A 27933-nucleotide genomic window follows, 5' to 3' on the forward strand; every position below is an offset into this window, starting at 1 on the left:
CATTTGTAGAGCTGCATATAATAATAATACCCCGTTCTCACTGCCGCAAAAACCCAGGTATTTGCCAGGCCAAGCAGTAATTTTCCGTGTCCTGTCTCAGTGTGAAAGGGTCTTTGTGAAATTCCCGGGTTTTATGCCCTGGGAATTAGACACAGGTTTTTTGCAGGGTTTTTCCTGGGTAATACAGTGTGAACAGCACAGACCCAGGTTTTTCTCACAAAATGCAAAAAAGCAAGTTCATTTGGGGATGTAATCATGTGATATGTGTCCGCCAGCCAATAAAATCTGGTTTTTAAACAGTCAATCACAGCAATTTGTACAAATTTCCCAACACCCACTTGAATTCCACACACTTGTTGGAAGGCAGACCATGGAAAGCAGTGTGAAAAGGGCAGACGCGGGAATTTCCTGGGTCTGAGATGCAGTATGAAGGGGGTCTGTTGAGCTGAGAAGCTCTCTGCCCCGCCAAAAATCCGTCAAGAAAAACCCAGGATTTTGCAGGGGCGGCAATGAGAACGCAGCATAATAAAAATCACTCTCACCTAGAGACTTCATGTGATGCTGCTTTGAGGTGGCATTTATTATTAAGGGACAGAAGGCACCAGCTAAAATCTTGCCTATAGCACCCATTAGTCAAGTTCAGCCTTGGCATGACTCCCCAATCAACACTCCCCCATCGCCTGTATTTTATATAACAATTATTAGGGGGGGGATAGCCAGAACATAAACCCTACACACATACATAAAGGATCTTCTCCTTTTACTTCTATTCGTTCTGAAAGATGGGAGGGTAGAAAAACAAGTGGTGTTAGCAATGGAAATCAGATATATCAAATATGCAGTATTTCCCCTCATCTTGGGAGTGATCCAGAAATATATTCCACTTAAAATAAGCAATGAGTGATCTGTGATTTGCTTTCTCTGTAAACAGTGGACATACTTGCGACCTTGCTCTTATATTACAATGACTTTCTTTATGTATTATAAGGATTTTGTATATATTCATTCCTCAGCTCTTAATTACACCATATTTAGCATAGATATATCAATGCGTTTGTGTGACAATGTGTGGTATATTGTTTCTTTTTACCCATATGATATATACTGAATTTGTGTGTGTGTACATGAGTGTGTATGTATTTACATGCAACAAGTTAGAATGTTAAATTGTTGCAGTGTTAAACTGTATGACTTGTGTGACTGTAAATGTATCTCTAATTGAAATTTGTCTGCTAGTAAAGTTTTGATCAGTAATTAATATACTACACGCAAACCTGGTATTTATCATTCTATCCCCTCTTATCTATTAGTTATAATACACTAAAAATGTAGCTATCTACACCGATTCATTGTCCTCCTGGGGTGTGTGGTATGCAGCTCCGACAGTCAGGATCCCGACGGTCATTATACCAACTTTGGAATCCCGACCACCGGTCCTTTGACAATGGGACGAGTGCCAGATCCGTGTAGGCTTCAGCGTAAAAAAAAAATTTGTTAAAAATAAATAAATAATTTTAAAAACCGGTGTGGAGGCCCCCGTCCCCCGGTCATAATCAGCCCCGGGCTCAAAAAGCCGGTTATGGTTTCAAAGAGTCAGGGAGCAATCCAAATAGGGGTCCCCTGGAATTTTTAAAACCAGCACCAGGCTCAAGGACTGGTCCTGGTTCCCAAAATACGGGGGACAAAAACGAGTACTAACGAGAACTAGCACCGGGCCCAACCAGCCAGTAGGGTAATGCCACAGCCCATACATACTGATAATTACCTACCTTCACACGTAGGTATCCACTGGTCCTGAAGATAATCCATATGGGTACCTGTGGAAGGAAACCATACTCACCAGGGTCCTCCGGCATAGATCACGTTCCTCTTCAATCCATGTAGGCATCCAGTGAACTTGGCAAAAAAAAAAAAAAACTGCCATTTATCAATCCCTGCATGAACTGTGGAGAGTCACGGAATGTTTGTTTACATTCTGTGGCTCCTCCCCCTGAATAGTGCTAATTTCCTAAAATGGAATAGCTGTTTGGGTGCAAGGAAGGGGTGGTGATGGCTGCCATTTCACAAAGCAGAGATGGGAGTGCCGAGGACAGGATCTCTGTCTTCTGTAGGAGACTTCCTGTGGCAGCCGGTCTGCATAACCTCATGGGTTACTCAGCCAGTTGAGTTACATCACAGCTGATCCGATGCTGCCACCTCAGACACATCACTGCATCACACATGCATGCAGGAGGCGCCTACTTATATCTTAGATGCTGCCTGCTGCATTACCATATTTGTGCATTGCTGATGCTCTTTTCCAACCACACCTGGATCATTCCCTCTATGCAGAGTTGGGCATTATTCCAGCTGCAGATTGTCACCAAGCACTGAATGGAGATTATGTACCATTTTACAGCTGACTGGTTTTTCACATCAACTGTACAGAGCTTTTCATTTCCTGTACTTAGGGCCTGATTCAGAGATCAATAGGAAAGCAATTGCGATTTTATTTTCTCTACGGAATTGATAAGTATCGCAAGTGAAGCTGCCACCCAAAAAAGAAGACAGACACACACCGGATAGTCAATCACTCTGCAATGAAATCCGCACATCTGAACAGAATCGCAAAGTCCCCTTTCATTATGCGCAGTGCAATTGCTGCTCATAATTACGGTAATTAGTTGCAGAAACATTATTTCCCCTGTAGGAGTGGTTTGGTCCTCAAATACCTGCACCCTATTCTTATACTGAAGTGGTTGTAAGTAGTGTCCTACAGGTCTCAATCTGAGATAAGCTTTAGGAAATGATATTAAAGGGCACAAATTACATTCTTCTGTGCACTCCCTGGTGTAATACATGCAGTATGTGTTTTATTATTAATAATAATAATTTTATAATAATTATAATAATTATAACTTTTGACTGGTGTAAATACATAGATTATGTTCTATCAAGAACAATAGCAGTACCTTTAGTTCCTGTCATTAAGGTTCCAACTACAACACGCTCTCTCTCTCTCACTCTATGACAAGCTTGTTTCTTAGTTATTTATTGCAACTATTTTATGCAATTGATTATACAAGATGGATACTGCACAGAATGAACATACGTACGTACATACGATAGTTAGATAGATAGATAGATAGATAGATAGATAGATAGATAGATAGATAGATAGATAGATAGTTAGATAGATAGGTGAGGCCCCACATTTTTCCCGTTCCAATAAAACTAGGACACAGTAATTGAGTGTCTACAGGAGAACCAATCAGTGATCAAGCAGTAAGGTTTTCTTGGATCTGGTCCAAGTATGCTTTCAGCTTTTCTGACCGTTGCCCTGGGAATCTCATTTCCTTAGCAGTCAGCCTGATGAAAGAACAAATCTTGTTGATGATGGCTGTGGATATAGGAACAACTGTGAAATGATAATTCCAATGGAAACCTGTTATGAGAAGACTGCTGCTTTTGTTACCCAGCCTAGTATCATTTGGAAAATGTAATAATGGGAAATGTTTAATCATTGGAGCGAAGTCAGCACATTTTTCAGGCATAAACTAATAAGCATTGTTGTACCCATTCAAATATATTTTACAATTAATAACATGTAAAACATTTACATTTCCCATATCATTATGATACTGATTTCTTATACTCTTGAATTAAGAAGTGTAATGATTCATAATTAACTGTCACATTTTTCTTGAACCTCATCCATAAATGTTTTGTGATAGCATAATAGCTATTTACCTTTATCAGCTTTGTTCATGAAATTAAGATTTCATGGTCATATATATATCAGATGTGCATTGGGTGCATTAGTCATTTTCTATATGAGGATACAAGTTGTTCAGAGTTCTGTTATTTAGTAATTAGGCATCAGGCTGGTTCCCTCGTCAGTCTGCTGCCTAAAGATAGCTTCACATAAATTCTACATAAATTCTAAATATATATATATATATATTATGTTTTTATTAAATATAATACAGATACAACTTGATACAAAGTCAAAGAAATGGACTTTATCAGACACATAACAAAAGGAAAAAAACAAGAAAAAGCAGCGCTCACATTCATTAACCCCTTCCCGACATATGACGTACATTTATGTCATATGTCGGTTGCGGGGGAATCAAGCCAGCTCACGGAGTGAGCTGGCTTGAAAGAGAGCAGGTAATGGCTGTATATTACAGCCAGGTACCTGCTCTCACGGCCACGAACGGCGAGTTCGCCGATCGTGGCCGTTTAACCCTTTAAGCACTGCGGGCAAAGCGCCCGCAGTGCTTAAATAGCTGATCGGAGGGGGGGCGCCCCCCTCCGGCACCGATTGGGGCCCCCCGCGGCGAGATCGGAGGGTGCCGATCGGTTGCCATGGCAGCCAGGGGTCTAATGTAGACCCCTGTGCTGGCCATGTCAGCATTCCTATTACATCCTGCCTGAGTCAGGATGTAATAGGAAGTGCTGAAAATCACTATGTTCAGCCATAGAGCTCTATGGCTGAACCTAGTACAGGCGATCGCGCCCCCTAGTGGTCAAGTACACTAGGGGGCCTTGTAGTAAAAGTAAAAAAAAAAAAAAATAAAGTTTAAAAATAAATACAAAATAAAAAAAATAAACATATTTGGTATCGCCGCGTTCCTAAAAGTCCGATCTATTAAAATATAACATTAGTTATCCCGCACGGTTAAAGGCGTAAACGGAAAAAAATTCCCAACGCCAAAACTACGTTTTTTGGTCGCATCGCCTACCCCAAAAAAAGTAACTAAAAGAGATCAGAAAGTCGCACATATCCCATAATGGTATTAATTAAAAAGTACACTTCAGCCCGCAAAAAATGAGCCCTCACCCAGGTCCGTAGGTGGAAAAATAAAAAAGTTATAAGCCGCAGAACATGGCGACGCGACACAAATTAGAAAAACCGTAAAATTTTCTATTTTTTTTTTTAGTGGTAAAAAATAACGAAAACTATATAAGTTTGGTGTCACCGGAATCGTAACGACCCATAGAATAAAGATAACCCATCATTTTAAACGAACTATGAACACCAAAAAAACAGTAACCAGCGCAAAATTGTGGAATTGCGTTTTTTTTTCTTTTTACCCCACATTGAATTATTTCCTGATTTCCCAGAATATTATACGGTATAGTAAATGGTACCATTAAAAAGTACAACTTGTCCCACAAAAAAAAGCCCTCATGTGTCTATATAGCCGGAAAATTAAAAAAGTTACGCTTATTTGAACGCGAGGAGGAAAAAAAAAAGTTAACAAAAAACGCCCCGTCGGGAAGGGGTTAATGAGTGATTCCACTACGGGTTTGTCCCAATTCGAAAAATAGGTCTGTCTCCGTGTCAATCTTTCATTAGAATTGAGAAAGCAACTCATTGTAGCAGCTCCACTAGACCAATTCTACAAAAAGTACCAGAAATTGGGTTAATACACTTAGTGTGTATAACCCTGGGAGCGCTTGTATCTAGAGATGCTGACTCAATTGAAGCAGCTGCTTAAATGGAGAGGGTCAGTCTCCACAAAATTGCAAAAAAAGGGAAAAAAACAAGAAAAAGCAGCGCTCACATTCATTAATGAGTGATTCAAGATTTAATCTAAAATGTAAGCAATTTATTAATTATAATTAGTTTGCACATATATTATCAAGCACATATAAACACATATAAAAGTGTACACTGTAGCAAAAAATTATAAAAAATGTTGTTTTAAAAACAATGAAATGGAACCAGATCTCACGTTATCCGGGCAGTCCCCAAACGGGGTGGAGGAATAATGGATCCTGCAATGTCCACAATGTATTTGTAATCCCAGTATTTGGATGGAGTCCAAAAACGGCAGAGAGTGTCCCTGTAGGCACACTGAGGGAGTGGCTAATGTTGTTGCTAGCTTACCTACAACCTCGCGGCCAGATGTCCAGGTCAGTTGTTGTGATTAGCCGTAGACTTCCAATTTTCCTGTCCGGGAAGCGCAGTGGTCACAGAATTAAGCAGGTAGGTCCTCCAAGAATTACCCAGGATCTGGTGTCCAGCAGTACCAACGCGTTTCGCTGTTCTAACGTCAGCTTTATCAAGGTATACTGCTTGTGTGCTCAGAACCTATATTTATACCCAGTGCATTATGGGAATCATTTGCATACTGGATTGAATCACTCATTAAAAAGACATAATAATCATGTATTTCATATCTTATCTTAACGGAGACAGACCTTATAACCACAAAGTATTCATATATTTCGAAAAAACAATTTATTTAACATAGAAAAAAGTATTCAAACATATTATGACCTTTAGAAACTTCTTCCGGGTCATATTTATGACCTCATCCTATGCAAACCTTAGTCACATGTTTGATCACGTGATAGTCACATGATAGATTAACCAATTATAATTCATTACTTCCGATCATAACATAAAAGTAAAACATGAATTTTTTTTCCATTTATAACATTGAACCCTCTGGGATTAATGTATATTGCTCATAACAAAATTAGTCCTCATTTACATATACTATCATATACAATACGCTGGTTATGTTACTACATCACTGTTATTCCGATCACACTGAACCCTTACCGGAAGTGACGTTCCGCTATTATTTCATGCTATTTACAATTGTAGCTTTTTTATCTATTCCTGTTATCATCGGCATGGTAGTGTTCATGCCGTCCCTAATCCACCATTTTCTATTATATTCCCCATTTGTTCGAACACGGAGCTGGAGATGGATGAGACTACAATTCCCATAATACTTTGTAAAACCGGAAGTGACTTTTTCGTATCTGTACATTGTATTCTGCCCATGTGTTAACATAATCAGCTAATCTTAATCATCACACAGTTAGTTTGTATATATAACTTCATTGTTATGCTTCATTTATCAATTTTAGGTTAACTTTCATTTCTCATATAGACATTTACGGCGTGCACTCAAAACTACAAAGCCCATAATCCTCCCGATAACCGGAAGTGACGTTACGTTCCTATCTTACTATTTACTTACTATCTATCTATATGCGCTTAGTAGTTTACACCATGAACTACAATCCCCATGCTCCTCCCGTTAACCGGAAGTGACGTTCCGTTTCTATTTTACAGCGTTCAATGGATAGTTTTATACATCAAAAAATATAAGTTTAGAATCTTATTTTTATTTATATTTTGCCGTATCACCTGATATTCGGCTGATGTTTCTACTGAGAGATTAGCATATCACTTATCACCTTATGATTCGTCTTTGTTTGCTGTTTCATAATAATGTTCCTGGACTTCAATACCCATAATGCTCTCCGGCAACGGAGATGTTATTACAGTTTATACCAATTAGTCATCTGTCAGCCAGTTGATTAGATATATAATATCATTTCTTCAGCTTTAACCATTTGTAAATTTCGTGTATATATTTATTTATTAATTTCTCAGGACAGATTATACCAACATCATCAACTTCTATTCCTATAGTTTCACTTTTAAAGAAAACCTGTCTTGATCATTCCAACCATCTAGAGGACAATTCGATGTTTCTCTAGTGACCTATCGAATCCTATCTCTTCCCATAAAGTTCGTCAGATATGAAGAGACTGTATTACTGTTCAAAAATTTACATAAGTGCTAATTTATATCGTACAGTAAATTAAAAATTTGTTATCCTATCTGACAAGTGTGTGTACAGGGATTCATTATAATTAGTTAATGACATCACAAACTTAGTATATATACATATGTGTATTTCATCACTCAGTTCTATGAGGTACTACAGAATAAGGAGCGACCTTGTGGGTTTTTTTTTTTTTTTATTATATTTTATATATATAAAATATATCATAGGGCTACATTCAGCTCTAGAGCTTCATTTAGCCCCTTGGGGAACAATGACCCAAACTTAAACATCCAATATATCTCCTGAGTACACAAAACTTTGTATCTATTTCCTCCTCTTTTTGCATTTTTTATGTGCTCTAAGCCTATTACTTTTAGACATTCCGGGTTACTTTTATGGTGTTCATTGTAATGTCGCGAGACACTATGCAATAAATTTTTGTTTAGAATGTTTCGTCTATGTTCTAAGAAGCGTGTTCTTAATGCTCTCGTAGTTCTGCCTATATATTTAAGGCCGCATCCGCAGACCAATAAATATATGACAAACTCTGTGTTACAATTAATGAATCCCTTTATCATTACAGGTTTTGTTTCTCCCGTAATGGTTATATTGGTGGTTTTATTTTGTATGTGATGGCAGGTGATACACCCAGTTCTACCACATCTATAGCACCCATTGGGTGTGATTGGGAGCCATTGTTCCGAGGAGGAAGTCGGTGCTACATCCAGATCTTTTAGCACACTAGGTGCTAATATTGTTTTCAAACATTTGTTCTTTTTAAATATAAAGGATGGTTGTGCGGGCAGCAGGCTTCTCAATGTCTGATCGTTTTGTAATATAGGATCATTTTTTCGAATGATTTTCTGTATCTCTCTATATTGATTATTAAACATTGAAATGAAAGGAAGTTTATTTTTTTTTTCTCCTATGGGTATAGTTTTGACTCTCTCTTCTAATAGGTTTGTCCTTTCGAGTTTCTTTACTTCGTCTATTGAACCCTTAACTAAACCTATGGGGTAGCCTCTAGCTATAAAGGACTCACCCAGATCTTTGGCTTGTTCTTCATAAGTCTGTAATGTGGAGCAATTTCGTCGTAATCTCATCATCTGACCCTTCGGGATATTCTTAATCCATGACGGGTGGTGTGCACTTTTGTAATGGAGGTATGCATTGGTATTTACCTCTTTACAGAAATTTGCTGTGACAATGGAATTATTCTCTATTTTAAGGCTGATATCCAGAAAATCCATTTTTTCTTTATTGTAAACATGAGTAAATTTCAAATTATAGTGATTAGAATTAAGATAAGTGACAAACAAAAGTGCTGAAGTGACATCCCCGTCCCAAATAATAAATAAATCATCTATATAACGGCCATAGAAGACCAGACTCGCACCCCAGTCGCCCCCCCACACGAGGTGGTCCTCGACCTCCCCCATGTAGAGGTTGGCATAACTGGGGGCGAATCTGGTCCCCATGGCCTTCCCCATCACCTGTAAATAAAATTTATCCAGAAATGTGAAATAATTATGTTTTAAAATAAACGTGATAGACTCCAAAATAAAATTAATGTGTGCCTCACTGAGATCACCATCATCTTTTAATCTGTTTTCCATTGTATCTATACCCAGATTGTGGGGAATGTTAGAATATAGACTTTCTACATCCATAGTAAGGAAGGCATATGAGTCCTTCCATTCTATTTTATTAATCATATTCAAAAAATGTGTGGTATCCTTGATGTGTGATCTCAGTGAGGTGACCCGTGGTTGTAAATAAGTGTCAACATAATGGCATAAATTAGAAGACAGTGAGCCTACACCAGAAATAATAGGACGTCCAGGTGGTGCAGTGAGTGTTTTATGGATTTTGGGGAGGTGATAATAAACTGGGGTGATGGGATGTTCAACAAAAAGAAATCTGAATTCATCTTTCGTAATAATTTTATTCTCTAAAGCTCTAGATAATAACTGTTTTAACTTATTAATGTATGAAACGGTAGGGTCAGATGATAGAGATTGATAGACATTTGAATTGTCCAGCTGTCTCATTGCTTCCTGTACATAGTCATTTCTATCTTGTAAGACTAGCCCCCCTCCCTTGTCTGCCTGTCTACAGACAATGGAGTGATCTTTCATAAGAATATTCAGGGCAGTCTTTTCATGTATCGTTAGGTTATCCTTGTTTTTATTATTTTTATTTTTATTTTTCACAGGTTTATTGCATAGGGCTTTGAAGTCCTCAAGTGTCGTTCTATAGAAGCTCTCAATATGTGTACCTTTATTTTTGATCGGAAAAAACTCCGATTTAGTTTTTATCGAGGATTTATTGATACAGAACACTTTTCTTGGGGTGTCATTTATGGGACCATTTTCGTCTAATAGCTCATAACAAAAGGACAAAAAAGAAAAAAGACCAGCGCTAAATAACCAGACGTTATTAAACACTTAAAATAATATTAGTATTTCCAATATTGCTGCTGTTTAATAGGGCTGCTCAGCTAGCCCCAATTGGAACAAGCAATTGATGAATAGTACAGTCTAATTGGATGCTATGTATTTTTTATTTTTATTTAGGCAGTTGTGTTTTATGTCCTAATATTTTATAGGTTGTGGCCACATACCAATTGTACAATTAATTATTATTTATAATAAATTTTATTGAATAATTAGTATTTCCTTTTTATAGATTTTTCTTGTTTTTTTTTCACATAACAAAAGGAGTGGAACATAACAGTATGTACTGGTATAAATACCACCAAATAGATGTGTCCAACATCACATAAATCTGTATTGACATATATAAAGAGAAATGGGGAAGAAAAAAAAAGAAAAGAGAAAAAGAAAAAGAAAGGGGGGAGAATATATAAAAAATAAGATAATAGAATAAATGGAGCAGTAATAGATCAACAATCACAACATTCCAATGGACTATCTATAATCTTTATAGGTCGTAGAGGATTTATAATCCAGCCACGGGAACCATATGATTGTAAACTATCTTTTGAGTCTAAGAGAATATCCTCCATAGTCATATAATTGTGTATTGAAAACCAAGTATGTTGAGCAGGAGGGTTTGGGGATTTCCCAAAAAATACAGCAAGGGCAACATTACTTAGGTGTTGCAATAGCGATCTCTTATAAGCGGACATACCGTAGGCGTGGAGGTACTTGTGTATTTTGGCGGTGCCCGATTTCAGCATCGTTCGATCATCGCATCGCATGCCATGTACCCAATGGCATGCGATGCGACGCGATTTTGACCCCCTATGCGATGAAAAATCGTATAAGCACCCTAATGGGTGCTTACAATGTTAAATGCACCCCCACGCCACCCCCCCCCACTATAAACGTGAACCCGAAGCGTGGCAAGCGCAGCGGTACGCGTCCTACGACCTTTTCATACCCCCACTATCCACGTCGGCGTGGAGTTGAGAATAGAAAGTGCCCGAAGCGTACCTTCACAGGTATCCGCATCCCCTGGCAGGCTTCACAGGTGTCCGCGTCCCCTCACGTGGCTCGCCACGCGGACACCTGTGAAGCCCGCCAGGGGACGCGGATACCTGTGAAGGTATCCGCGTCCGCTCGCTACGATTCGGGCTCGGTGGCTCGCTGCGCTCGCCACACTTTCTATTCTCAACTCCACGCCGACGTGGATAGTGGGGGTATGAAAAGGTTGTAGGACGCGTACCGCCGCCCCTCGCGGGCTCGCTGCGCTCGCCACGCTTCGGGTTCACGTTTATAGTGGGGGGGTAGCGTGGGGGTGCATTTAACATTGTAAGCACCCATTAGGGTGCTTAACATTGTATAAGCACCCATTAGGGTGCTTATACAATGTTTAATCGCATCGCATCGCATCGTATGGCATTGTATGAAAATTGTATGCCATCGTACACTATGGCACGAAATCGCGTTGCATCGCATACCATCGCATGCGTTATGGTTTGCGATGCGATGGGCGCCGCCAAAATACACAAGTACCGGCGTGGAAGAGTGATTCAACAGCCAAAAGGCCAGGGGAGAGATTCTCTAAGAATCTCCGCCCCCCTTTGCAATTATAATTATCCCATATGTTCTAACATATGCGATAATTATAGCAAAGGACAGCTCTTGCGCTAAGAGCTGTCCTTTGCGGTGAGAGTCAGCAGGTCCCGGCGGCTCCCCCCTCCCTCCCACACCCGGCGCTGCTGCTGCTGCACCGGGCTCTCCTCCTCCCTGCACCCGGAAGAGGATCAGTGCAGGGAGGAGGTCACAGGTCCGGGAAGCACAGCTCTGTGCTGCCCGGACACAGGTGAGGGGGCGATGCGGGGCGGCGGGGGTCCGTGCGGGGCGGCGGTGGGATGCGGTAGAAGCCCATAGGCGATGCCCCCCCGCCGCCCCGCACGGATGCTTAGTGCATCCCAAAATGCGGTAAAAACCCGATAATGGGGTTTTTACCGCATTTCTAGCTTAGAGAATCTCCGCCCAGGCAGAGGCGTAGGGAGGGCGGAGCCACCGGAGCTCATGCTCCGGGCGGCTATTGGTTGAATGGCGCCGCCGGCCCGCCCCCCCTCCGCAAATGATCCCTGCATAAGGATCATACTAAATAGTGGTAACGGCGGGCAGCGTGCGTGGCAGCTGCCCTGCCCGGCGCCCGCCTCCTGCCCTGCTCGCCCGGCGTTCCCTGCCGCCAAGGGCACCGTCCGGGCGGCTGACTCCAGTCCTCGCTCTGTCCTGTCTAAATTGCTGCTGCTGCTGCTCGGTCCGGCTTCCGGGCAGCGCAGCAGCACTCGACTCCTCCCAGAACCTGTCACCTGTCACCTGGCTCACTCCCTCCTCCCTGGCTACAGCAGCGTCAACACTCAACAGCCTTCCCAAACGCTGGCTGTGGCCTGGAGGAGAAGGTTTTTAAGGTGGATTTCTTTTATTTTTTTTTAAAGCTAACTAATGATTTAAAAAAACTTAGTAATAAACTTGTGGTTTGGGGGATTCGTGGGGCCCGGGGGAGGGGAGGGGAGGGGAGAGGGGGGGGGTGGTGAATCTCTCTGGCTGCTGCTGTCACCCCAGGTATATTTATTTACAGCTGTCAGCATCTTATATAGCGCATCAGATTCCGTCAGCCATCTGACATGTTAGCCATGCCCCCAATTCATTACCGGGGGGGGGGGCGCGAAATATGCCCCTGCTCCGGGCACCATGGCACCTAGCTACACCGCTGCGCCCAGGTCAGAACGGACAGATGTATGAAGAATATCTGCTGAGATGGATATTACATCATTCCATAACACTTTAATAAGGGACCATGTCTACCATATGTGTAGCATGGCTCCTAAATCTTTATGACATCTCCAGCAAGTGGGGGAAATAGATTGTGAAATAGCGTGTAGAATAGAGGGGTATCTGTACCATCTCATCCACAATTTATATTGTGTGTCTTTTACCTGTACACAGATGGAGCTGCTATGGGCCTTGAGATATATAGACTCCCATTCCCTATCTGATAGTGATTCAGGTCTTTTTCCCATTTTCATGTAAAAAGAGTGGTGGCTTCGGGGTCGGACAATTGTATTACCCGATATATAGTGAAGATATTGTATGTCTACGCAGTGCCGGTGCAAGGGACCGGAGTGCCCCAGGGGGGGGGGGGGGGGGGTGTGTGTGTGCTCCGGTGCCGCGGCGTTCCCGGGCGGGAGGATGGTTGGCAGGGGGTGTAGGGTGGGGGGGGGGTGCATCGGAGGCCGCCGGTGAAACTCACCTCTCTGCTCCAGTTGCTGCTGCACACTGGCGCTCTCCAGTGGCCGGCGCCCTAGGCAAATGCCTAGAGTTGCCTAGTGGTGGCGCCGGCCCTGTGTCTAGGGTGCATAGGTGAAACACAAATTGTTTAAAATGTAGACATTTCCATAGACACCTGTCTATAAATATTGCCCGTGTAGCAGAAGTTACACACCTGTAAGTACTTCCAGAAATCAGCCTGTGGTATGTCCCATTTTGTCTGTATATCTAAAAATTGTTTTATCTACTTGTGCCAGCAGGCCCGGCAGTGACTTCGTATTGGAAATCTGACCTGTCAGTCACCCAAGGCAGTCCCGTTGAAAGGTGATCCCTTCCTTCGGGGTGCCTCTTTGGCTGCAGCTGAAGCAGCCCATAAAACCGGGGTATGCACATGCATAGTACCTAGGTCGGTACTGTGCATGTGCCAGTACCGGTGCCTGTCATCTGTATTGTATAGGCGCCAGGACCATGATTTCAATTCTATGGGCTGCTGCGGAAGCAGCCCATAGAAACAGGGACAGGTGCATGCACAGTACAGACCTCGGTAATGTGCCGGGGGGCTGTCGGGGAGCAGTGGAGGCAGGGGTAGGAGGTAGGATCCTACACTGGTTATAACATATTTAACAACTTTTTTTTTTAAATCGGGATCTGCCACACTTAAAGCATGACTGTGTCCCCAAAAATTGATGGGGGCTTCAAGCCTGGTAGGTGGAGAGGGGTGTGGCCAAGCACAGTGCCCCCCTTTCCTCAATTTGGCAGCGTGACATTCTGCAGTCAGCAGGACAGTGCCACTGTAATCTGGACAGTTGGTAGGTTTAAATCGTGTGACCCTATTTTCATCACTGTGGGGCATGGCCAGCACTCTGTGAGCTGCTAGTCATGCCCCTAGTTCATTGTATTTTGTGAATAGAGGCTGTGGACATTGTGGAATCTGCAACCTAGATTCCACAGTGTTGTACACACTCCAACAGAGAAGATAAACCCTTCCTGGTGGATAGTGGTCCTTATTCTAGTTCACTCTTAGATGCAAATTCCTTCTCAGATGGACAAAACCATGTGCACTGCAGGAGGGCAGATGATAACAGGTGCAGATAGAATTAGATTTGGGTGAGTTATTTTGTTTCTGTGCAGGGAAAATACTGACTGCTTTATTTGTACACTGCAATATAGATCTCACTTTGAAGAAAAACCCCACCCAAATCTAATTCTCCCTGCACATGTTACATCTGCCCCACCTGCAGTGCACATGGTTTTGTCCATTTGAGAAGGAATTTGCCTCTAAGAGTGAACTAGAATAAGGCCCAGTGACTGCAGTGATCTCACACACTGGAGACAGGGTATGTGATATCTCAGTGCACTATCACTGGCTGTACTCTATAATCAGAGCTGGAATAATGGAGGGGTGATAGGGACGATAGGGGTGGCCATCCGAGGCCCTCACACATTAGGAGCTCCCACATGCCAGCAGTACATACCAGCGGCGGATTGGCTTGGTGGGATGCCACAAAAGTCTCTGCATGAACGGAGCCGCTGACACTGTGCCACTCACACTGCATTGGCTGTGGTCTGCGACTACCGGGCAGCAGCAGCTTGCGCATGGTAATGAACTGAAGATGGCCACGTGAGCACTTCAGCGTGTGCGCGGCTGCCATAGATCCTCCCATGGGTCATGGGAGTGTGGAGGTAGAGCTGTGAGCGGTCTCTCACAAGTAGGGATGGCCATCCGTGCAGTCACCATTGATGGTTACCATCGATGGCGATTCTGCAACCAGCCATCTATAATCATAAACTATGTGATGGCTAACCATCAATAGGTTTAACTATTGATGGTTATCCATTATCTTTGACAGAATGGCTCATGAGCCACTCAGAATGTGGGGGGCGGGCTTCTGGGTATCGGTGTTGGCCATAAATCATCGATGATTTAAAATCATTGATGTTCGATGGCCATCCTTAGATACAAGGAACTGCATGGGCAGCTGCGGTGGCAGCGGGCGGCCTGCACTTGACTTCATGCAAGTTAGTGCATGCATCCGATCTCAGTGATGCCTGTAACTGTCCCCATACATTTTTTTCTATATTTTTACAATTATTTTCAATATATGATTGTGCTATTTATAGAAATTCTTCTAATTATAGATTCATGTTGTGGTGTGGGGGGAGGGGGGATAGAGAATGGGAGCCAGGTTATCCCCAGCACGTAGTGCTAGTTAGCCACCTTATAATATTACTTAGGCCTCCACTGCATCTCTGCTCCACACTCTAAGTAAGAGGAGAGGCTGAGCTGACCGGAGTAATAGGAAACATTTATTGGCAGCCTGTAGTGCTGCCCTCCGCTGGCTGGTGCCCATGTACAAATGCCTAAAGCTGCCTAACTGGGGTGCCGGCCCTGGTGAGGTGTGTTTAAACTGAAATCTAAATTGCAGTATAAAAATAGAGCAGCCATTATCCTGCACAGAAACAGAATCATTCACCCATGTCTAACTCTCTCTGCACATGTAACATCTGCCCCACCTGCAGTGCAGCATGGTTTTGCCGATTTGAGAAATATTTAACATTTCGGATAGAGGCCCATTGGCTTGAAGACTTCAGCTCCCAATGAGATAATCGTGACCTTAATCAATTAATAGTGAGAAACAAGAAGACCACACAGTGTAGTCACAACACAGCCGGGGAATACATCAAAAGAATGAACATTTCTGGACATTTTTATTAATACTGCATTCCTTTTTACTTGATATGACTCTCAGCCATAAATAACATCATGCTGACATTCCCTGACATTACATACATTTCTCTAAATATATGCAACATGTACAGCACATAAAGTATCTCAAATATTATTCCAAAGTGACTTCTGGACTATTACAAGTAAGTTGGTCTATAAGGATAGTCTGCATAGGAAGAACTGGGTTACATAAATAAGCTAAGGAGGAGGTAACTGGGTTATATAAATATAGACTAATGCTTCATAATTCACCGTCTGACTTCCAAAAGCATTATCCTGTTATTTCTTCATTTTCAGATATTATTTTACGCTTTATTAAGTTTGCCAATACATTAGGAAATTGGGGGTTAGATATAATGAATATTATATTTATTTATTGCCAGTTATTTATATAGCGCACACATTTTCCACAGCACTTTATAGAGAAAAGTTGAACATTCCCATCAGTCCCTGCCCCAGTGGAGCTTACACTCTATATTCCCTACCATATACAAATGCACACACATTCATTCTAGGGTTAAATTTGTTGGGAACCAATTATCCAACCTGTATATTCCTGGATTGTGGGAGGAAATCGGAGTACCCGGGGGAAACTCACGCACGTACGGGGAGAATATAAAAAATCCACACAGTTACAGCCATGGTGGGAATCAAACCCATGACCTAAGGCTAACCAATATACATAGAAATGTTATATATAAATATATTCTCTAAATAATTAATTGATCACAGAATAGCTTATAAATTAACAATATATATGCGATATAGTAATTAATGCACTTTATTTGCAGTAACTACTTTCAGTACACTTTGAAAATACAGTGTGAATAAAAATTATCCCTACTATTCTACAAGCTAAAAACAACTTTAATTCAATTAAGGTATGCCAAAGTATTTATTTATTCATAATTTGCATTCCTGACAAAGTTCTTATTGAAAATCTCAATGATTTAATAATTGTCAATGCCAACAGACTCCTAGTCATTTCTTCTTCTCTCATCCTCTTGTTCTGATTCCCTTCTGTTCGCCATCTCTGTCTTTTCCATTGTTGTTTAAACAAAAAAAAAAAAAAAAGATTGTAAATTATTACTAATGTCTTTCCTATTTTATGTATTTACAATCATGCTCTATTTTTATAGATTCATACTATAAGTATCAATCCCCTGATGAAGTCTCATAAAGAGACGAAACGCGTCGGGTACTTGGTATGATCCTGATTCAAAGAGAATACTCCTTTTCCAAGAGCACTTGCATTTTATGTGTTTTATAAATAAATGTTTTATACTTAATGAGAAGTCTTGGATAATAATAATTTTTTTACATTGATTGGAAAGACATAACATATTATATTGTCTAATCACTGAAGGGCGCCTAAATAACACTATTGGGTTGTATATATATATATATATATATATATATATATATATATATATATATATATAATTGGGGGCGAGCAAATGAGTCAGTAACTTTGTCAGTCACATTTGTTTTTATCACCGCTGAAACAAGTGTACCCCATAGAGGAGATTGGTACAGGTGTAAAGGTCCATACACACTGGGCGACTATGAAGCGACTATGGGCGACTATGCGGGGAAAGCCGCTCAGTGCATACACACTGAGCGGCTTTCCCCCTGCCCAGCGCCGACAGAGGGGGAGGACGGCTTTGCATAGAGCAGCGCTATGCAAAGCCATCCAGAAAACCACTAATCTGCTGGTATTACCAGCAAATGAACGGCTTTCCCGGCGATGATGCGGGAGCGCGCAGCAGCGCTCTCCACTCATTGCCGAGGCATACACACTGGGCAGCTTTGAGCCCCTCAAACTGGGTGTCAGCTCAAAATCACCCAGTGTGTATGGGCCGTAAGGGTGCAAAGTAGCAAACCATTAAAGTTTGGCCGAGTTCCCAGTAACTACCCAGAATGACAGCTGCTTCTTATACTGTAGCTGCATGTAATTTGGCAGCTTCCCCAGCCCTATAGTTAGTATAGCTTTCAATTGCTCTCCTGAAATATCTAGGTGTACAATGGTTTTTTCTCCTGTAGCTATCTTTCTTGTAGACTCTCTGTCTCTCTCAATATGTGTATAACTACAGTATTCTGGATAGGTACTTTCTGCCTAGTTTTTCTTATATTCCAGCAGAGGCTTTAGGCTTTAGTGGAGTTGGTGGGCGGGACGAAGCTTATCTTCCATCAACGGCACTAGCAATTTCCCTTATAATCGGCTCCAGCAGCTCCCTTTCTTTCCTGCGGCTTTCAGTCACTGCACCAGGGGTCAGCCAGTGCCGGCGCCTACATCATTAGGCGGAGCTTAGGAGGCAGCTTCAGCATCAGGTAGCCAAACAGCAATGTCAGCGGCCTGCTCCCTCCTCCCACTGCTTCCAGCAGCAGCACTTCAGCGGACGAAGCGACTCTCCAGTCAGCTACAGTATTTTCAAAGGTACAGGCTTTTGGTGGCATTGATTACTTTCAATGCATTTCATGGTGTGTATTGTTACATTGTGCCATAATGTGTAAAAAAGGGGAACGCTGCTGCCATATTTTGAATATTGGGGACAACTGTGCTGCGTAGTATAAATTTGTATTACTTTGTGGTCACGCCCCTTTCCCATGAAGCCACTCCCCTATATTTTTGGCTTGAGCACCCACCAGCAAAAACAGAAATCGGCACCTATGGTCAGACGCATGTGGGGAGAAGCAAAGAGGCAGGCTGACACTTGCCTGGGGGGGTCGCAGACAGCCTGCTGTTGAGGATGAGGGAAACACCACACCTACACCTATATGGTTACCTATCTGCTTGTGGTAGGAGCCATCCTGACAGCCTTGACACTGGACGGAGTGTGCCGCCAGTGTCCCTCCGAGTCCAACATTCCCGCACATCCTGCTGCAGTACAGGATGGTGGCACCACCGGGCGCCCACTGATAACACAGTGGGCCAGATGTACGAAGCTTGAAAAGTGATAAAATGGAGAGTGATAAATCACCAGCCAAACAGCTCCTACCTGCCATGTTACAGGCTGTGTTTGAAAAATGAAAGGAAGGAGCTGAATGGTTAGTGGTTTATCACTCTCTAGTTTATCACTTTTTGAGGCTCAGTACATCTAGCCCAGAATCTCAGCGAACTCCCGGCAATTACAAAGTGAGCTGCAGCACCCTCTATTGTAGAACTCTATGCAGCTGGCGGGGAGCAGTAGAGTCTGAGCACTAGAGCGCACAGACCCTACTGCGCATGTGTGAAAGTCCACTGCGTTGTAGAGTCTGAGCACTAGAACGCTCAGACTCCACTGCGCATGCCAGCCCTGGATTCCAAGGGTAAGTATTACAAAAATGGGCGCAATGTGCACCGCGCACACTGCACCCATTATAGGTACGCCACTGAATACAGTATTTAGGAATGCCTATAGACAAGACCCGTTGCAATATATCTATCTGAGGAAGACAAGTTTGGTCTTGGATTAAAAGCTGTGCTTTACATTAATTCTGTCAGCTTAGAGTAGACTAATAGAGTTTGCGCTGCTCAACGCTATGCGGCTCTGGCAGGGGATGCTCACCTGCTATCCCAGGGTGACCCGAATACCCCTACACAGCTGCTGTGAGGGGGGGGGGGGGGGGCAGATGTATTAATATTCCTGTAATGTTTTAAAAATAATAAGTCCCGCTTCTCCTGCATAACAAGGAGAAGCAGGCAAAATGTATCACCATGATGTATGATCCCCCTGCAGCCGATAAGGAGAGCCATTATGTCCTGCATCCACGGCTCCCCTTATCGACGCCCCCCGCAGTTCTCGTAAACAGTCAGGAGCCAGCAGCATGGCTAGCATTGTCCCTGCAGTGGGAATAGGACAACGCTAACCCTGGGATGGCGAGGGGGCCAGGGCGGCTTAACGGGCGATGTATGCCTAGGAAGCTGTTAGTACATCGCTCGCGCCGCTAATTGCTGGGGGGTTGAAGGGGACAGCTGCGCTGAGCGTTATTCGGCAGGCTGTCCCTAGTGCACATTAGGTGCGATGATAATACAGTAAACACTATCACCCCAGTTAATTAGCGTTAAGTTAATCTACCCCCAGGAAGTGAAATCAACCCATCATCGCTGCCGGCCTCCGCTCATCTGCTGGTATTACATATTACTGGTATTATGTGTTTAAAATGGGCCAAAGCAATGAATCCATAATTATATGCTCCCACCTTTGCATATATAGTAACTACATACAGTATTATTCAAATTAAATTGCCGAACAACAACATAAATACAATTTTCCATCACAAATTTTTTCATGTTTACTTTAATGAAATGATATATTTAGTTTTCTTTTTGGTAATACTTCTGTAAAACTATTACACTGCAGTTAAAGTGTACATGTTACAGTCATCACTAGCCCAAACATATTAAATGTGACATTCACTCCTCCATACACTAGGCCCATAGACTGTTATGGTAACATACTGTATAGGTTTAAATGCACAAAGCCATGATTACAGAAGTTCTTTTATATTATGAAACATTCCATAATTGTACCCATTGGGTGCTATTGCTTAAGTCCTGTTTGGTTGTGTAGAGTTTTCCACATCCATAATACAGTTACAGATGGCTTATCACATTCCTCTATGTCTCATATTATTATTAGCGTACAAACTTGTTTATGTCCCGTTTTACCTGCAAGGAGAAGCTACAGCCCGTAATGAGGCTACAGCCAAAGAACTGGGCATTAGCAATGATATTAGACATTTGCATTAGAAACTCAACATTATTCAACAATTAGTGCTTTGGGAGGGTGGCAGTGCTCAGTCTCATGGACTAGGAAGAATGAAGGTGTTTGCCAACATGTTCAGGTGTATTTTTGTTCCACCCTTTGTTTGAATGACAGACTTTTTTCCCTAAATACCCCATATGTATATTGTTTTAAGTGTTTACAAAAGATACTTACATAATACTTGTAACAACTTGTAACAATGTGCTGTAATGCATTATGAATTAAAGGACACATTTATTGTTTTCTTCAGGGTCATTTAATGTGTAACAATGGGATCTGCCAAACCATAGCAGAAGAAACCGGCTCTTCTTGTCGTTGTGGTTTGTGCTTCTTGTGTAGCCTTTTGTGACCCTGACCACCAGAGATCACCATGACAGAGTCTACTTTAAGCTTCCTGGCTGGTTGATATTTACTTTTTTGTGGAGGTATGCTGGGGTCACTTAGGAGATCATAAAGAGTGCACTCCTCATGGGGATTTGATCCATGAGATGGCGTGAGAGAGCAAGAAGAAGATGAGAGGTCACTTTTTTGTTCAATAGAGCCCATGGAGCCCCCCAGCCATATGGCACTGTCATTATTGTTGCTGGCAGTAGTAGAGACTGCTTCTTCATTTTGCGGCACATGGGCACAAGTGTCCTCGGGTTTTAGTTCCACATTTGAAGTCTGGCTACATCTGCTTGGTGTCCGCTTCTGTTTCTTGTGCACTGCGGTTGCCATGGTAAGGAACTTGACAGGACTGTGGTGTGCATGATACGATACCATTCCTCGTCCTACGAAATAATACCGAAACCATGAAAGGCAATTAATGAGGCTTTAATGTTAATAAAGATTTCCACTGTGCTTTCATATATGCCACAGTCACAAAGTAAACAATCATAGGACCCCCCTGGATAAGAACTGCTTCAGATCATCATTAAACTTGTTGAGAAAATTAAAACGTGTACCCTTGCAGGCTCACTTTCCTCCTCACACGTTGGGCAAGGTGGCTTGTTCAGTTATATCAACTGTAGTTTGTAGAACATTTACTAAAATATTAATCATTTAGAAAACAAATGTATTTTAATAGTACCGTAGTGGGGTGACTTAGCCAGTGAAGTAACATGTTGAGGTGTAATGTCAACACAGTCTTATTGTGCCCATACACTAGAGTGATTTTGGTGGATCAGACTGAGAAATCAGATGAAAAGTGTCAAAATCGCATGTGTTTGACATCAAGTCCGATCCGGTGCATAGTCCCGCGAGCATTGGACCGGAGCCTGCAGATGGAAAGGGCTGTACTATAGATATGATGGATTGCCAAGGCTCCGGTACGATATACCATATGCAAAAGGACTCCATACGGAGTGTGGTATGCAGTAATGCCCTGGAAGCTGCCAGGCAGTTCATAGGAAATCGCATGCGACTCCTCCCCTCCGAGAAGTTGCCCTAGTGTATGGGCACCTTTAGATTAGATCTGATGATTAGGTTATATTATTTACCTTGTGTGTTCATTCTCTGACCATTTCTTCTTCATTGTCTTTTGGTTGTAAAATTCAAACTATTACTATACTATTCATTTCTTTTAAAAGTACACATAGTAATAATGATAGAGCATGTCTCTAAATTGGTTTTATTTTTTATCTTCTACATATACTATCCCCTGAAATATGAGCAATCTTTTAACTGTTCAGTCACTGGAAGATTTACGCTAGTAATTATTAAATACAGTGATGAGAAATGTTACAATTTGTGCTTATAATGTGACCTTTGGTACTACAGGTCGAGTATCCCGTATCCGAATATCCGTTATCCGAATTAGTCCGAAAACCAGACATTCCAGAAAGTGAAAAAAATTTTTTTTTTTGCTAAAAACTCACTGGGGACATTTGTAACAGCATCACTGGGTACATGATATGTAACTGGCACTATATATGTGCAAGACAATGATTGCTTGGCATTCAAATTCAGTGCTGAGATAGTACACACATTTTGTTTCACGTTTTGAAACCTTGTTTTTTGAACAAATAAAATATATTTGTGTGTATTTTATGTGGTAATAAAATATATTTGTGTGTATATTATGTGTTTATACAGCATAAATGCAAGATACTTCAAAATACATCATTGAAATATTAAAATATTCCGAAATACGGAATAATCCGTTATCCAAAATTCTCCTGGTCCCGAGCATTTTGGATAAGGGATACTCAACCTGTACTACAATGTTTGTGGAAATGGGGGTCTGGCTGTAAGAAGGGTTTGTATGACATGCTCGGTCTGTACAATATACATTATGTTATCGTCCCAAAGAGAATGTTCATGAAAGCTTCAACTGCGGTATTCTTGTTATATAACACTGTTTTAAGTAAAAGTTCAAATGAATACTTTAGCCGTTGTACAAAGAAAATAAATCTTCACCCTTTAAGAGGAATATTTGTGTTCGTGTCATTAAAAGTAAAGTTTAGAAAAACAAAATGGAGATAAAAAGAACATTTCATCAAGAAAATAAAAGCAGCGTGACTGGGCAGAAAAACAGAAAAACAAAACAATGACATAGTGTCAAACAAGCAAGATCATCAGGTTTCCAATGTTCCCAGTGGTAAGACAAATAAAGAAGTTGGTGAAAGATTCCATTAACTTGGCAGGTTTATCTACTTGAAGCTCATAGGACAAATGCTGAGCCTATGTTTTATGGCTTCACCCACAGCACAGATCACTGGGTCTTACAGATGCGAGAATTAGTCAGCCAACATTCAGTCAAATGTCTGCTAATGATATCCAGGATGTAATTAAAATTGCAAAGATGTATACATATCAATATGCAGATTTTGATTGGTGTTGAAGAATAACATCACTAGAGAATGGCTTTTAAATTACATCTTAAATCCCCAGCTGGCAGACCGTTGTGATCAGCTGACACAGCTATATCACTGCTTATCTGCTCAGTGACAACCAGTACGGAGCCCAAAAGTTAGTTTGTAACGCTGACTGGGCAGAGATGCAGCTGTGCCCATTAAGCACATAGATTTACAATGACTACTGATGCCATTACCATTACACAAGTTGACATAGGATGGCATAGTGATACCGAATTCGCCTAAATCAGCTAAATCAGTGATATCTAGTTTTTAGATAAAGACAGATACTTCTTATGTATACTATTAAATCTGCAGCAGAACCTTAGGACAAACACCACTAAGCAATGGAATCAATCTAGAACTAAATTTCCATTTAAGCCAAAATTAACAAACCCTACAGGGCGTGGGATAAGGATCCTACCAAAAGCAAGACAAACACATAAAATGGACCCCACACAACACTTACCAGTTACTTTTGGAATTCCTTGTAGACGAGGAACTGGGAAAGCTACAATAACGCCAATATTTGTGCCTACCATTAGTAAACCATGACAAACCAGCAAGCTAGTCACAGAAACACGCTGTTGTCCTGTGTGATAAAAATAAATAAAATATTATTAGTTACAAGTCAATCATTAAAAAAAGACAAAACAGCGGAAAAGAAAACTTTATGGTCAAGTATGAGTAAAGAAATATTGCTGTGAATTCCAACATGGCTGCCACAGAGAACATGCAGGGGTGTCACAGGTTTGGGTTCAGTACCAAGTCAAGGGGCAGATTTATTAAGCCTGGTGAAATGCCACATTAGAGGTTACTTGTAAGAAGTAAAACCCTGTCCACCTCCACATAACTGAAGCGAACGTAATTTCATGTTACTTTATTTAATCATTTATGCTGAAACTTTTGGCCTTGGGGTGCTGTGAAAAAAAATGCTGTTACTTTAGAGTGCTGTGATTCAAGAAAGTTTTGGAATAACTGAAATATTGTAGAACATGTTCTGCAGCAACATCTGGCCATTCACATCAGCTCTTGCCCCAGCGATGCTCACAATCTATATTCCCTACCAGATGCACACATACATATACATACACATTCTTGTGTTCTGAGCCAATTAACCTAACAGTATATTTTGTGAATGGAAAGTCTACACAATTAGGAATGTTGTGGGAATAGAACGTAAGACCCCTACAACTATGCTCCCCAAAAAATAAAGATATAATAGAATGTATTTTAACAGGAAAACATGCCTCTTGGACAAATCATTGCATTTATGCACATGGGTTTGTACTTGTAGATTATTAAGATGGAAGAGTGGCCACAAAAAAAAGATCTAGGCTACTCTGTAGCCATCTTAACTCCCCTCTCATCGCTGCCTACACTAATAGTAGGTGTGCGCAGCACCTGTCCCCTGCTTACATTCTGTGAATGGAAGATACCTCTTACCACAGAACGGACATGCACACCAGCGGAATGGTGAGACAGCTCCTTCAAATGTTTTAATTTGCATGGATATATAACATGCAGCTATTGTACCTGCATTTTGAAAAGTGGCTCAGGATTATTCATGTGCAAGTAAAAGAATGGGGTGGAAATGCAATTTATGCACAGCCAATATAGCTGTGCATTTGTAATAGCAATGTCTGAACTTTGAGATTTACAGGTATTGTGTGTCTACACAAGCATTGCAACTTGTAACTTCCATGTTGGCTCCATCTATATTTGTAGTTGAGATGTGCCTACTGCAACTTGTGTAAATATGAGACAATAGGGGATATTTACTAAGATGTGTATTCTAATTCACATGTGATGTTGCTATGGGCAACCAATCAGACCCAACCACGGTCCTCAAGGCACACCAATAGTGCAGGTTTTCTAGATATCCAGGCTTGAGTACAGGTGACTTAATTAGTATCTGAGGGATTCTGATTAAACCATCTGTGCTGAAGCCTGGATATCAACAAACCTGCACTGTTGGTGTGCCTTGAGGACCATGGTTGGGAATGCCTGTTGTAGAGGGTGCTAAATAAATAAGAAGTAGATTCTGATTGGTTGCCGAACATCACATGTGAAGTAGAATACACATCTTAGTAAATGTCGTCCAATGTATTTAACATGCATCTACAGTATGTATACTTCCAGCACTTTCCTGTAAAAATACTGCAGTTTCTCAGTAGAGTTTTATTCCACCATTTGCAGCATCAGTTAAACATTTTTAATTTTGTTAATGAGACCTACAGATGTGCCGTCATTTACCTTTGTTTTAGGCACACCAATACCCTTATATGACACCCAAGGGTCCCTGTGACTTAGCAAGGCATCTAGCAAGTATCCTTATTCAAAAGTTGCATTTTTTGTAATTTATGTCCTTCAGTGTGTTGGCAAAACTGAGCGCCAGTTCAAGGAATGGATGACTCTGCATAGGTCCGCTATACTAACAGGAGATAGCGAACATACCTGTAGCAAGACATTTTGCTAAAGCAAAACATAGGGGGGTTTCAATCCCACATTACGACTGTCGATCTGTCCTGACAGCCATGACCATGGCCCATTTTCATTTTGCTCGACAGCATATCGCCAGACGGGATTCAAAGTCCCACTTGGCGATTGGTGAAAAGGGGGAGTGTCCGTGTAAATGGCCGTGGATTGTCAAGATACGGCCATGATCGTGACAATTCCCTACCATAATCGACAAAACGGGCCAGACATCTTTCAAAGCCGGGGCTGTTCTGTAGATGTGCCTCTTCAATGCTGTCGGACAAGACAGCATTGAATTGGCGCATGCCGCTATTCCCCCCATCGGAAATCGCAGTGGGGATGGAATACCCCCATAATGTGATGGCTATTAAATGCAGGATAAGTGACCACGTTCCACGGTTATTGAGCGGTGGGGATAGAGGTAAACAATTGTTACAATTACAAGCACGCTGAGTATAGAGACTAGGTACGCTGTCCCCAAAAGGGTTAAACAAAACTGTGGGGTTACAGTTCTTTTTAATGATTACCATTTTAATGATGTACAGTCCGATCTACCCTAGTATAAAACATTGACCTGTTGCTTATGATTAATTAATTAAATGCTACTCCTATATTGTTACTTTTTAACTAGTTGCCCCTTTATTGTGTATGTATCACTTTTTCCATTGTTTACAAGACGCAAGTCAATGTTATACGTTAGTTCTTCTTGATGTTTATCCGTTACTAGGTAACGGAGGGGCATGTTGCTGATATCACTTCTGATACGACCTGCTGTCTGTTAGAATGTGGCGCTGAGCACAAGATTCAATAGGGGTATTTATGTACACACTCTTAATGTTCTCCTGTTCTTGACAAAAGTGCAAAAAACACGGAAATGTTGACTCATATATATATATATATATATATATATATATATATATATATATATATATATATACATACATACATACATACACACACACACACACACACAAACATCTATACATATATAATTTTTCTACAGCTACTTAATGAGGGTAAGGTACAATCGGAGAGACATGGAGAACTACTGTAACTACTGTAGTCATTCCTTGCCACAGACATTCCTTCACATCATTCTGAGAGGTAGAACTACAGTAAGTTATTGTGCAGTGCTGTGTCTGGCAATATACTTAGAACATATCCTGGTGGGCAGCAGATCTAAGAGATACTCATTACATCTGGAAAACCATTTCAGTCAGCTAAAGTTACAAAATGACTAAGAGATGAATTAATACAGCCCATTTTAAAGGCCATCCAATGTGTGGAATGGCAACTCTGAAGATAGCCTCAGAAGGTATTACTTTACCGTTACTTATGTGGACAGATTGGTCATCTTCATACATAACCTTTATCAAATGCTACTGGAGGCCCACAAATAGTAGAGCAAATACCAGAAAAGAACCTCATTACTGCCATTTGTAACACAATGACAAGCGTCTTAAAGAACAAAAATCAAGTTTGCTATCTGCAAACCCCATTTGTTCATGAAACGAATGTTACAAGTGGCTAACCCCCCCCCATAATGATATAAATTCCTGCCATTAATCCTTTTCATCGGATTAAAAAGCTCGGCAGTTGCTAAATGGAGTTTGGTGTGCTATCCCTAAGTGGAGGATATTACATACACTGTATACAGTTTATAATTTTTAGGTTATTTTTTTACAGAAGGGGCACATTTCCTCCAATTAGGATAGAAGACACAGAAGCCCAGGCTAAGTGCATATATAGATAGTGCATAGATAGAAGGGATCTCAAACAGATTAATTGTGACTAGTAACCACGTCATAACAG

The 27933-nt window shown here is 41.4% G+C and overlaps 1 protein-coding gene and 1 long non-coding RNA gene across 6 annotated transcripts in view; one reads left to right on the top strand and one right to left on the bottom strand.

Moving 5' to 3' along the window:
* Window positions 1–16792: 16792 nt before the first annotated feature.
* Window positions 16793–17356, top strand: LOC146064172 (uncharacterized). The gene is made up of 2 exons (XR_014471761.1): window positions 16793–16942; window positions 17201–17356. It is a non-coding gene; the product is annotated as an uncharacterized LOC146064172 (long non-coding RNA).
* Window positions 17357–20210: 2854 nt separating this feature from the next.
* ARHGEF10 (Rho guanine nucleotide exchange factor 10) overlaps window positions 20211–27933 on the bottom strand; it is a 165225-nt gene continuing 157502 nt past the window's right edge. Inside the window, exons 27-28 of one of the 5 annotated variants that reach the window (XM_083177365.1) lie at window positions 24113–24235; window positions 20211–21579 (exon numbers count right to left, since the gene is read on the bottom strand). In XM_083177365.1, the coding sequence (XP_083033491.1) occupies window positions 21062–21579; window positions 24113–24235 (641 nt within the window). In that variant the 3' untranslated portion in view covers window positions 20211–21061. The remainder of the gene's footprint in view (window positions 21580–24112; window positions 24236–27933) is intronic. The other 4 variants (XM_083177366.1, XM_083177361.1, XM_083177363.1 and 1 more) reach the window with 4 other exon arrangements.

Source organism: Crinia signifera, chromosome 3, assembly GCF_055691185.1.
Source record: "Crinia signifera chromosome 3, ASM5569118v1, whole genome shotgun sequence".
NCBI classification, from domain to species: domain Eukaryota; kingdom Metazoa; phylum Chordata; class Amphibia; order Anura; family Myobatrachidae; genus Crinia; species Crinia signifera.